The sequence below is a fragment of the Gossypium raimondii genome, chromosome 11 (assembly GCF_025698545.1).
Source record: "Gossypium raimondii isolate GPD5lz chromosome 11, ASM2569854v1, whole genome shotgun sequence".
NCBI classification, from domain to species: Eukaryota; Viridiplantae; Streptophyta; class Magnoliopsida; order Malvales; family Malvaceae; genus Gossypium; species Gossypium raimondii.
The window spans coordinates 7957834-7970985 of NC_068575.1; the positions used below are offsets into that span (position 1 = coordinate 7957834).

The following is a 13152-nucleotide window of genomic DNA, read 5'->3' on the forward strand; positions in this document are numbered from 1 at the left end:
CATGAGCGTGTGTTTTGGCCGTGTGTCCCCTGCATCTTAAAAATTTCAAAACAGAATGCTCAGAATTGATCACACGGGCTGGCACACGGGTGTGTGGTTTGGCTGTGTGACCCCTGCACTTATATAATGCAATTTTTTATGTCCACATGGCCTAGCACACGGGCGTGTGGCTTGGCCATGTGACCCAAGTCAGAATGCTCCCAAATTTGGACATGGGTTAGGACACGGCCATGTGCCCTGTTTCAAATGGCCACACGGCCTGAGACACGGGCGTCTGCCCCCTACACCTTGGAAAAATTTTGAGATTTTGAGAAAAATTCTCTGAGTACCCGGTTTAGTCTTGACTTGTTTCTAATGCATATTTTGGGCCTCGAAGGCTCATATAAGGGACAATATGATTGAATATGGTTGATTTCTGATATGGATGTTACACAATATGAAATGTTTGTAATATATATATGTAAATCCCGTAAATACTCCGTAACCCTGTTCTGGCGACGGATAAGGGTTAGGGGTGTTACACTTAAACTATGTCATTTGTTTACCTAAATATTTTTTTGGTCAAAATGGGTACCTAAACTTTATTCCATAATTGGAATTGACCATTTGTTTGAGTTATCAACCTAAACATTTTTTTGGTCGAAATGAGCACCTAAACTTTATTCCATAATTGAAATTGACACTTATCGTTACATTCCATTAAGAAAAAGCCAAAGCCAATCAGAAAGCGTCATATGACACTTTTTGATTGACTGGAACAAATGTTTTTTAGCGATAGGGGTCAACTTCGGTTGTAGGATAAAGTTTAGGTATCTAGTTCGATAAAAAAAATTAGGTACCTAACTCAAACAGAGGACATAGTTTAATGACCTCCTATTATATTTACATTGTAATTAGACATATATTTATATGGCATAATGTCTTATTTGGCCCTCAAACTTTACAAAAAAGTCATTTTAACCCTTCATTTAAAATTTTTACCTCTTTTAGCCCTTAAACTAGTGCTATTTGTCAAATCATCTCAAAATGGATGGAAAAGTTGACGTTTGTTAACTTTGCTGACATGGCATACATGTGGATGTCACGTTAGCAATTACTTAATTTTTAAAATTTAAAAGAATAAAAAATTATCAATTTTTTTAAAAAAGGTATAAAATTATAATTTTTTAATATCTTTTAACTTTTTAAAATATTAATTAATTACTAACACAACATGCATGTGATTGCCACGTGGATGACGCTTCAACAAAGTTAACTGACGTTAACTTTTTTATCTATTTTGAGGTGATTTGACAAATAATACAAGTTTAAAAGTTAAAATAGATAAAAGTTTAAATGGATTCTGCGCATTGGGCCAATGTTGAAATAAATCCGCTTGCTCTTGGGTCATAATAGGCCATGCTAATCTCCACCCATCCATTTTTCGCTTGGTATTATTGACCAAATAATTTTAAAAAAAGTTAGGGTTTCTTTTCCTCAACATATAAAGCGCCCCCAAAACAAAAAACCTAAACCCCAGAGCAACTGCGGCCCTTTTTTTCCTCTACCAGGTACGCCTCTTTTTCTTCCTTTATATTTGTGTTTCTAAACTTTTCTACATGTTTGTTTGATTCTTTCTAGTATTTGGAATTATTATTTTATCTAGAGAAGATTCAAGTAGAAAATCTAGTTAGATTCTTTTTTTCTTTTGGTTGCATTTTTTTGATGAACATAAACTTCATTAGGTGATTTTAGCTTTGTGTGAGTTCCTTTAAGCAATCAGCCAAGATGCAGAACGAAGAGGGTCAAAACATGGATCTTTACATCCCCAGGAAGTGGTATTTTTATTTGCTTCGCCATGTTTATGTTCTTACGATATTGTTTATGTAGGAAGCTTTATATGTAGTTCGTTGTTGTTGTTGTTGTTGTTGCAGTTCCGCCACTAACAGGCTCATCACCTCTAAGGATCACGCTTCCGTCCAAATCAACGTGGGACACTTGGATGAGCTTGGCAGATACACTGGCACATTCTCCACTTTTGCTCTTTGTGGATTTGTCCGTGCCCAGGTTCGTTCGTTGTTTCAGGCTTGTGTTAGGTCTATGCTTGTTGATGTTCATTATTAATGCTTGTGATGTTTTATGATTGGATTTTATTGTTATACGTTTATGTTTAGAACTCGTGTTTATTGTTCATATCCTGGCAAAAGGCATAATCCAGTATCTTGCTTTGTTAGTGATATGCTCGTGGTTGCATTTTCGTGTAAACACTTGTGATATGTTTTAAGGGTATATTATTACTCATTTCACTTTGCAAGTTCATTTGAGAAAACATTGGTTTTAAGAATGTTTACGATCACATCCTAATTGCTAATACTAAAACTGCATATGGTAGTCAATAACTCGTGTTTGAAGACCTAGAAGAGACAATATACCACCCAGGGGGGGCTGAGGCTGAGGGGGCATTGTCACCCCAAAGTATAGGTCCTCCCATTGATGGCTCCAAGTACGTTTGGTTGTCTGCGTATTGGAACAAGGTCTTGAAAGATGCATTTAAAAGTTGTTCATTTTGAATGTGTCTAGTTGATGGGTGATAAGGAAATTGGATTCTATATTAACATATTTTGTTTGTTCCCACTCTTCTTTATCAAGATATTTAGTTGCATCTTAGTCAGCTGCTGATTCATTTGTTCAACTTTGCAGGGTGATGCTGACAGTGCTCTCGACAGGCTTTGGCAGAAGAAGAAAGCTGAAGTCCGACAGCAGTAGTTGGATACCTTTTTACCCTAGTCTATCTCCGAGCTTGGGAATGAAAAATCTCATGGCAGTGACTATTATGTTCTAGGTCTTTTCAGGTTAAACTATGTCAAATTTATATTTTTGTTGATTGGATGACATTTCAGACTTGGTTTTCTTATATTTGAACCTAATATATATGCCTTCGGTCATGTTAATCGACATTTGTGATCTTTTGGTTATGATTGTTCAAATGTAGAGCTTTCTGGCATTTGAGTTCTTAAAGTGAAGCTAGTTTTCAAAGCATTAGAGCATTTTTTTTAGTTCACCACTATCAAGTTGAATATATTAAGATTCAAATGACTGCAAAAAAAGAATCAGATAATTATATATTATATAACAGTTTTATCAAAATCATGTTCAGGTGATAAAATTTTAATTAAAATTAAATTGAGTCGAAATGAGAGATGTAACGAAGAATTATTTTGTTTTATCCCGTTGTCATACTTAACTGTGCCATCAATCTCAAATAACTAGCCAAGTTCTCATTAAAAGGGAACTCAATTGATTCAGAAAAAATGAGTCTATGGTGTGATAAGCATATTGTGGAGTATTTGGCTACAAAGAAATGACTGTTGTTTCTAGGGGTCGAAAGTTACGGTGGATTTGACAATCAAGAGAGCTAACAAAATTCTAAGCTCGGTTTTGGCGTGGCCCAAAAAATAGATTTAAATTTTTGCTTAAGCTTGATCTGGATAAAAATACTAAAATTTGAGTCTAGCTTGGTTTGTATTAATTTTTAAACTTTTTTTATATAAAAAAATTTTAAAAATATAACACATTGAATGCACTAAAAATATTAAAATAAATGTTCTAAATAAATTGAAAATAAATTTAAAAAAATCTTTATACTTAAATAACACTAAGATAAGTGCAACTTAACAAATAAATGCCTCTAAAATAGTAGCAAAATTAACAATAAAACATGTACTATACAACATGCAAACATTAATAAAAAATAGTAGCAATATAATAATAAATAATAGCAAAACAGAAGAAAAAAAGGTGGGAAAATAATAACAAAACAAAATGGTTTTCTTATTTACATAAGTCCGGGCCTGATTTCTAAACTGGTTTTAATTTTTTACCTAAACTCATTTTTTAAATCTATTTTTTTTTCAAATCCTCTTTTTTCGGACCAGACTCGGTCCAAAATTGGTAGGTAAAATGCAAAAGGGAGATGCATCTCCAGTACCACCATCATCAATCAAGTTTCAAGCCAACAGTACTACAACAGTAGTTCCATGCATGAGTTTTCATACAGTTGAATGTTGAGGAATTTTCATGGTGATACAAAGATTAAAGATATACTACCTTCTCTTCATTTCTCTCTCCACAATCACAAAAACCCACTTTTCTATCGTTGCGTTTGTCCAAGTCAATTCCTCGTATTGATGATATATAATGAAGTTCCCTCCAGAAATGGTATTGCTCAGTGCAGTTAGTTTTCATAATCTCCGACTTGAATTCATATCTTCTCCACATACAAAAAATCTGAAGTAGAGAAAGGAGGAAGGGGTTACACCTTTTTGTGTAAAACAATTGAATTAGAAGGCGAAAAAGAGGCGTTATTATATAAAGTTGGGGAGGCCATGATCCAAGGGGATAAGCAACAATTAGCGGTGAGACATTTCAAGGATAATTGTAGAATGCTTCAAAGGATTCTTCAGAAGTTGACTGGAGAATGGAACCACTAGAACCAAAATTGACAGGTATCAAAGGAGTATTTATATCAATCTATTATTCAAATTATTCGAACAGTAGAATTCAACTCGACTCAAATCAATTTGACTCGATCAAATCGAATAACTTAATTTGATTAACTCAAAATTAGATTTTTTTCGATTTTTTCTAATCGAATCGAGTTTTGCTCACCTTAATAATTTGGTATAAAGAAAAACAATAAAAACTCAAGCCGGTTGAGTCTTCGCTCAATTGGCATAAGCATGATTGCTAACGCATTATCCTATAATGAACGTTGGAACACCAAGCTTAAATTTTAAAGGAATATTTTGGAAAAAATAAAGTTTTGAATCATATTATTGTCGTGTTTAGCCATCATAAAACTGAAATTGATAGATTAACGGAACAACTAAGGCATATCGGCACAACTTTCATAGAACAAAAAGAGGGTCAAATCGTAACTTACCTACCCAAAATTTTACTTTAATTCCAACATCGACATGTGGCTCAACAAATATTTCCAATTTTATTTTCAAATTGGGACCAAACTTTTAGTGAGACATCCCTATTTTTATTGTTTGGCTTTTAGTGAAGCAAGATCTTCTTTTAGGTATATTGAGTCTTTCTCACAACCATAAAGTTTGGTAGCTCCAAAGCCAATGGAAAATTTTTATTTATTTTTGGGTTAATACCACATTTGGTACCTAAATTTGACATTTTTTTAATTTGGTACTTAAACTTGACTCTTTTCCTAATTTTGGTACCTAATCTTTTTTTATTTGGTTTGATTTGGTACTTGTCAAACTACAATATATTAAAAATGTTATTTTTATGAGGTAGCAAAATAATCAATGTATGACTGATACGTGACATATGATATTATATATGATCAATTACTTTTAGTTTTATTTATTTAATTAATTGAAAATAAGGAATTTCTTTTAATTTTGGGTTTTAAAAATATTCTTTCCTGATTTAATATTAATTTGTTAAGCATAGTTTAATACCTATTTTTTAACATGAATTTCCTTGAATGCTAACAATATTTTTGTAGCATAACAAAAATATATAACACCGTTAGTATTTTGCATAATTTGTATAACATTTAATAAATTAGGTACCAAATTGAACCTAAAAAAAAAAAACTTTGGTACCAAATTAGAAAAAAAATGCCAAGTTTAGGTACCAAACTAGGTCCAAAAAAAGGTTTAGGTACCAAATTAGGAAAAAATGTCAAGTTCAGGTATCAAATTGGGCTCAAAAAAGTTTAGGTATTAAATTAGGAAAAAGTGTCAAGTTTAGGTACTAAATTGGGCCCAAAAAAAGTATAGATATCAAATTAGGAAAAAGTGTCAAGCTCAGGTATCAAATATTATATTAAGCCTTTATTATTTATTTATTCAAACTGTTGCAAAGGTGTTTGCCATCATTGTGTTAATTTGTCATCATTAAATACCACAATTATAGCATCACTAATCTTAGATTATTGTTATAAAATGTTTGTTTTAAAATCTCATCTCTATCACCTAATTCAGCTTTGCAATGGAAAAGAAGAATGTTGTTTTTATTATGCTTCTAGCTGCTTCCACAGACCAACAGTTCAACTTAGCAAAGAGGAAATGGGAAAATCATGAATCAATCAATTAAACTAAATATTCAGGTGCTGATATTTAAAAGAAAAAAGAGAAGTAAATAACAAAAAGGACTGTTGGATTTAGCTTGGGAAGCAAGAAAGATAGATTGGATTGAAGGTATCAGGTTCCATATTAATGGAAATTGCTCTTCATTTGACAAAACCAGGAATATGCTGTTGCATGAAAGCGAAAAGGCATGTTTGATGGACTCAATACTGATTTTACCATCTTGTCTTAATGATAAAGTTGAAATTCGGCTCGGTTTGAAAGTTTATCTAAAAAGTGAGAAGATTTGGACATAAACATAGGTTCGAAAAATGGGCTTGAGCAAAAAAATAAGACCCGTTTAGGCCTTGGGGTAAACTTTTTTGACCCAGACTCGGCTCAAATTTGCAAAAAAAAATAATTTAATGTTGTTTGCTACTATTTTTCCACTGTTTTGCTGGTATCTCATTACTATATTGCTACTATTTTGTTATTATTATTTGAATGTTATATAACTCTTGTTTTATTGTTAATTTTACTACTATTTTAGAGACATTTGCTTATTATTAAGTTGCACCTATATTAATGTTAAGCAAGCATAAAGATATATTTTTTTAAAAATTATTTTTAATTTATTGAGAAACATTTATTTTAATGTTTTAGTATATTCGTGTATTATATTTTTATATAAATAATAATATAAAAAATTAATATTGGCAGGCTAAGCTTGGATTTTAGATTTTTATCCGAGTTGAGCTTGAACAAAATTTTAAGTCGATTTTTGGGTTGGATCAAGTCAAATCTAAACCTGATATTTTGTTACGATCCGACCCATGATCAACTCCAATTCCATATGAATATATAGATTATTTTATAAATTTATTTTGGTTAATTAGGTATTATACTTTAATAAATTTATATAACTTAAAAAAAACTTACAATATATATTTCTATTTTTATGTTGCTTTTGGATTAAGATTCTCATAAATCATTTTTATCCATACGAATGGTCCAATCAAATCTTATCTTGCTTTATATTTGATCTTTCATTCCAGGCTCAATTTTGGTTTTCATCACTCTATTAAAATTTAATTTTTATACTCTAAATACGCATAATTTAATTAATCTATATCATTAGTTAGTCAAAGCAGTTAAAGTCATTAACTATTCTTATTAAAATAATGACGGACTTAGGGAAAAAACCCTTATAACTTATCATATTAACATGAATATTTTTGTGTTTTTTTTACCAAATGATATATATTTGTATTGTTTGAAAAGTAAATTCTCTCAATATTTTAACTATTAATTATTTGGATTAAGTTATTACATTAATTGAGTGATTAAATTATGTCAAATTAAAACATAAGGACTAAATCCCAAATTTAACTATGACAAGAGGATCGAAACCAAATTTTGACCCTTTTTCTTTTCCTTCAAACAGTATATAAATATACAAATATGCCATTCAAGGAAAAAAAAACACTTGAATTTGAATTCATGTCAAGAAAATTAGGGGAAATGGCACAGTTAGTACCATCAAGACTTTAATTATTTTTTTCCCACAACTTTTTATCCCTCCAATTTTGGTACACAAAATTTGATAGAGGCTAAGAACCATGATCATCTGCTTTGTTGTTTGTACAAAAAGAAAAGGTGATAGGGGTCCCCATTCTGAGGAAACTCATAATTAAGATCAGCATGTGTGAAAGATTATTGCTGTATCAGTAATAACAGAAGGGGGTCCAATTGAGATACTCTTTCTTTTTACATCAACATTTCCAATCATCATTCACTTTTAAAAATGGTTTAGCATTTTGTTGTTTCTTTTGAAACTGTTTAATGAAGGATTAAAAGGAAATGCAAACAATGGGATTCTGATTCTCTTTTATGTCAAAATGAGCTCCTTTCATACATACATACTGGAAGGTTTCAGGGTTTTTTCCCACTACTTATGAAGCAAGCTCTTTGTTCTTTTAAATAACAAAGATTAGTCCACAAGTTGCCTTCAGGATTATGGAAAAGAAAGAATAATGCCTGTAAAAGAAATGGAACAATGCTTATTTTAGGGTCCCATCATTTTTTTTTTGTCTTGAGACAGACCTTTAAATTGGGAATAAATTTTTGTTAAAATTGTTTTGTTTTATCTACATGACTTGAACCGAAGATCTTATTTAAGCAACATCGAGCTTTTTACTATATTTCCCTACCAGTATTGATATAAATGTTTATATAAGATAATCAAATTCATCCTCTATGAATCTCACAGCTTTAAGCATTTTTTTTTTAATAATCTCATTATAGGTTTTGATCATATCTACTCTTTTTAATAAAATACCTAAAACTACTTATAGTCTATTCTCATCCTAATGCTTATGCCAATCAAAATAATACTCAATGGGCATAGTTTTAAACCTATTTAGATAGGAGATAATGGTAATATGATTGAAGTGGAGGTTGGGGTGGGGAAGAAAAGGAACCACTTCCCTCTTTTAAAAGATCAAATCTGCAAATATATTATTTTGATGAAAGATAATGAGAGTATTATAGAACTCCACTGTTCCAACACACAGTCTTATTGAAAGTCAAAAGATGTTTTCTACAGGTCCAAAGGGGACCTATATTCATATAAAGAATATACATGTTGTATTTGATAAGAGTTTTTTTCTCCTTTTTAGGGTAAATTATATTTAATATCATTAAATTATAAAAAACATATAAATTATGTAAAAATTTTATCTAAGTCATTAAACTACTAAAACTGATGTTGTATGGCTTTATCCGTTTGCACTACTTTACCTATCGAAAACTCTTTACCATTTCTTCTATGAAATAATAAAATTTAAATAATTTTCTTCTTTGATCTTCAATACTCGATCGTTAAATCGATTTAAATTTAAGGTATGTTATTCTACTTATCAATGGGTATTGATTCACTATATCAATCGTTGAATTGTCATTTAAAATTTACTAATTAAAATTTTTAAAAATATTTAACAACTCAACAACATTAATAAAAACTTTAAAATAATTCAATGGTCATTTATAACTTTGTAACATAACCAAAACGTATAAACTTATTAATAATTTAATAACATTCTAAAAAATCTACCTTCCTTCTATCTCGTAAAACTAATAAAAAAGAAGAGCAAAACAAGTTGGGGGTGGAAAGTAATAAATCATTCACACACTACTTTAGTGAGAGGGTTGGGGGTTTTGCTTGTAAAACAAAACATAGCAGTGAGAAAAGCTGTAAATGCCTTCAATCACCATATAGCCTCAGCTGCAATACTGCTTTCAGTCACACAAACCCAGAAGAGAGGGGTTTATTGCCTTTGCTTTTCACTATAAATCATCATCATTTTAGCAGTTAATGTTAAAGCAGTGGGAAACAACAACACTCTTTCTTTACCCATCAAACACTAGGCATTGCTACTTTTATTTTTTCCTTTTTTTTTAAAAAAAAGCACAAAAAGCCAGGAATTAATAAATAAAACATGCAATTTCACCATCAGGTTTTTAACTTTACACATCAGAAAGAAATGGGGTTTTGAGAGATTTGAAGGGTCCTACGTAAGTTAAGAACCAATGTGCAAAATGCCAATAAATTTTCAAATTTTTTTTTATTACAGTCACCTAATATAACACTTGGCAAAATTATGAGCCCTCAATTTTTCTTTAAACCTTTTTAAGGTCCCATCTAACTGTAGCTAAGCATTCATTTAATCATCACCATCAGAATAAATAGCCAAAAATGCCATTTCAAAACCTACTTTTGCACATCATTTAAAGAGAAATGGGGCAAAGGCCCTACAATACAACTAAGCATTACAAGGCTAAATGTAAACTTTAAAAAAAAAAACAAATACTTGAAAAGAAAGCCATAAAAAAACATCTCACAAAGGCAAAACCCCATTTTTTCCCCACTCTTATTCCTTTTTACCCTAACTTAAACTGCAAGGTTTCCTTCTATATCTACATACATCGCAAAATTATGCCCCCCAGATAGATACTTATACGAGTAGTATAAGCTTGGTATTTTCGTTTATAATGCGGAAGAATACATCACATGATTGAACATGCATTCGGGTTTTCGTCGCTGAACATCTCGAAGGAATCGGACTGATGTGATGAATACGATGGATAGGACGAGTACATGTCCATATCCGACGTTTGACGTTCGGCTGTGTGACCCGGGTGCATGTATGCATACGAATACGGTGGTGGTGAGGTGTAATAGGATGCAGTATAGCTACTGCTTGGATACGCCATGTTGTAGCTAGTGAGGTACACCGGTGGTGCATGGTAATACGTTGGGTACTCGTACATTGGGTGCTGACGTGGTGGGCTATGATTGGCTGGGGATGGCATGGGAACTGGACCATGGGGTCCATGCACTTTAAAATGTGATCCAATGGATGCAGGTACTGCATCACCAGGATGCTGCTCACCACCCTCATCAGCATTAGCTTTTTGCCCCTTCTTTTTATTCTTTTTACTCCCACTGCCATTGCCACTTTTCTCACCAGCATTACCATTACCGTTACCCTCAGTATTACCGCCGGCACCACTACCACCACCTTTCTTCTCAGCCACCGATGACTGATTACCGGCTACCGAGATCACATTTTGCTTCACCTCAGGCTTCGGCTCCTTAACTTGTACACCGTTTTTACAAGCTGCACCACCGCCACCTTGATCATTGGCTTTGCTAACGTTACTACAACCCTCACTATTCTTGCTAGAGCCACCGCCGTTTTCAGAGCTTTTAGCACCATCCTCTTGTTGAACCTTGACTTCATTTTTGACGGTCTCTTTCTGTTTATCACCTCCATGGTTGCCATTATTAGCTTCTTCACCATTTGCTTGGCCACCTTGTTTATCGTTGTTCTTGGGTTTCCCCTGTTTTTTCTCTTTTGATTCAGCTTTTTCAGGCCATAGCTCTGCATGTCTCCCTTTCTTCACTAGTTTCTTGATCAGAGTCTCAGCATTTACGTGCAAGTTGGCTTTTACAGTGGCTTTTTGTTGTTTCAAATCAGCATAAGCCTCGTAAACACCTGCAAAATCACAAAGAAAAATAAATCAAATTTCAAAGTTGAAAGATGAACAAGAAAGAAATTTGATAAGGAAAAAAAAAAGAAAATTTTACCACAAAAAAATATGTTGAGAAAGAAAAAGAGAAAACTTTGATGAAGGAAAGAGATTAACTGAAAAAAAACAAGAAGAAAACCCAGATGAGATAATCTCACAAACAACCAAGATTCTGATGATTAAAAGTTCAAACAAAAACACAAAAGGAAACCATGGGTGAGAAATTTTTTACTAAACTTTCATTGAAAATATGAACAAAATCATGTTAAAATAAGGATTTGGGATTGTTTCAAAACATTACCCTCGATTTTTCTTAGAGTCCTTTCCACTTTCCTTTTGCAGCCTTCACAATGAATGGAGACTTTCAACACCCAAGCCTACAAAAAAAAAAAAGAACAAAAAAAGGGTAAAAAAACAAGCTTTGAAAAATCCATTAAAAAAAAGGGATTTTTGTTTATGTTGTGCATGCTTTTTACCTTATACTTGAGAGGAGGTGCTTGGTTATCCTCAACTTCTTTAGATTCTTGTTTGGTTTCTGGTTTAGATTCTTGTTTAGTTTCTGGTTTTCCATCTGTTGTAGCCATTAGAACAAAATAATACCGAAGACAAGAAGAAGAAGAAAAGGTAATTTCCCCAGAAAAGTTGAACTAAAAACACTGAGAGAAAGAGAGAGAGAGAATATAAACTGTAAGGAAACTGCTTAAGAAGTGAAGGCTTAAAGAAGGAAGGAAAAAAATAAAATAAAGTTAAGGCCTAGGGAGTTGGTGCTGAGTGGGGTGGCAAAGGAGCAGTAGCTTCTGAGAAATTAATTAATTAATTTATTATTACATCAATTTTTTTTTTCCCTTTAAAAGGCTTTGCTTTTGATTTTCTCTATAATGGACACCGATCAAAGCTTAATACTTTGGTGCTGCTTCTTTTTTTGCTAGGTAAGGACTACAAGAATTATTGGCTGCTTTTTTTTTATGGGTATTTTCCTACTTAATAATGCAAAACCAGTGGCAATTTTTCTTTTGTATATGAAGAAAAGAATAACTTTTTTTATTTAAAATTAATATTAAATTAGTTAATTGAGTCATAGTTCAATTATTATAATTATTATTGTTAATACAGGAGAACGTAGATTTGAGTTTGTTGAAACGCATAATCATCTCATATATTAGTTGAGGAAGAACCATGAATAATTTTAAATATTGTGTTAAAAATAAGAGATATAATCCGAATAAGAAGAAGTAAAAGAATATGATTAGATTATGGGTTAATGGAGTTTTGTCCTACATTTTTGGAATTAACCAAAGATCCTGTTGCATTTGTTGATTAAAAAATAGTAATATGGTAAAGAGATGTTTAAATTAGTATATTTTATTTAAATAAATATTTATGATATTAAATTGTGGAATTATTTTAACAAACAATGTATATTTTGGAATTAACCCAAAGATCATGTGAATGCTACAAACAATAATTGTGAATATCATCTGATATGACATTATTTTTATTTGTATTATTTTTAATTTGGGTTAATATATTATTTAGTATTTGAGTTTGATTTTAATGTTCAATTTAGTATCAAATTAAAAAAATTAAGTATTAATTTAAATATTAAAACCAAATTCAGATATCAAATTGAAACAAATAACCTAAAATATCAAATTGAATATTAAAATAAAACTCAGGTGCCTAATAATACATTAACCATTTTCTACTTGAAAACATTGTTTTAAGATGTACTGAATACGTTGAAGGTGAAAAGGAATAATGTCTGAAAATAAACAGAGAATTTTATAGAATATTTGATTAAGTATATTTTATCATCAAGAACTTTAAAAATAAAAATAAAATTTTATTTAATTAAAAAATTGAACAAAACATACTAATTTAAGTACATTTTAGCATATTAACTTGAGAAAAAAAACAGAGTTAATCTGAAAATTGATAATTAAACAAAGACAATTTTCACAGATGAGTCTGGTAAAAGATCAATGGA

The 13152-nt window shown here is 31.3% G+C and overlaps 2 protein-coding genes across 2 annotated transcripts; one reads left to right on the forward strand and one right to left on the reverse strand.

Moving 5' to 3' along the window:
- Positions 1 to 1411: 1411 nt before the first annotated feature.
- On the forward strand, positions 1412 to 2983 carry LOC105761046 (40S ribosomal protein S21). The gene is made up of 4 exons (XM_012578708.2): positions 1412 to 1550; positions 1725 to 1817; positions 1914 to 2046; positions 2680 to 2983. The coding sequence occupies exons 2-4, from the start codon at positions 1768 to 1770 to the stop codon at positions 2743 to 2745; spliced, it is 249 nt and encodes an 82-aa protein (XP_012434162.1). The 5' UTR covers positions 1412 to 1550; positions 1725 to 1767; the 3' UTR covers positions 2746 to 2983.
- A 6846-nt stretch (positions 2984 to 9829) lies between these two features.
- Positions 9830 to 11880, reverse strand: LOC105761045 (heavy metal-associated isoprenylated plant protein 36). The gene is made up of 3 exons (XM_012578707.2): positions 11642 to 11880; positions 11467 to 11542; positions 9830 to 11131 (listed from the first exon to the last, which is right to left on the reverse strand). The coding sequence occupies exons 1-3, from the start codon at positions 11747 to 11749 to the stop codon at positions 10140 to 10142; spliced, it is 1176 nt and encodes a 391-aa protein (XP_012434161.1). The 5' UTR covers positions 11750 to 11880; the 3' UTR covers positions 9830 to 10139.
- Between the last annotated feature and the right edge of the window lie 1272 nt (positions 11881 to 13152).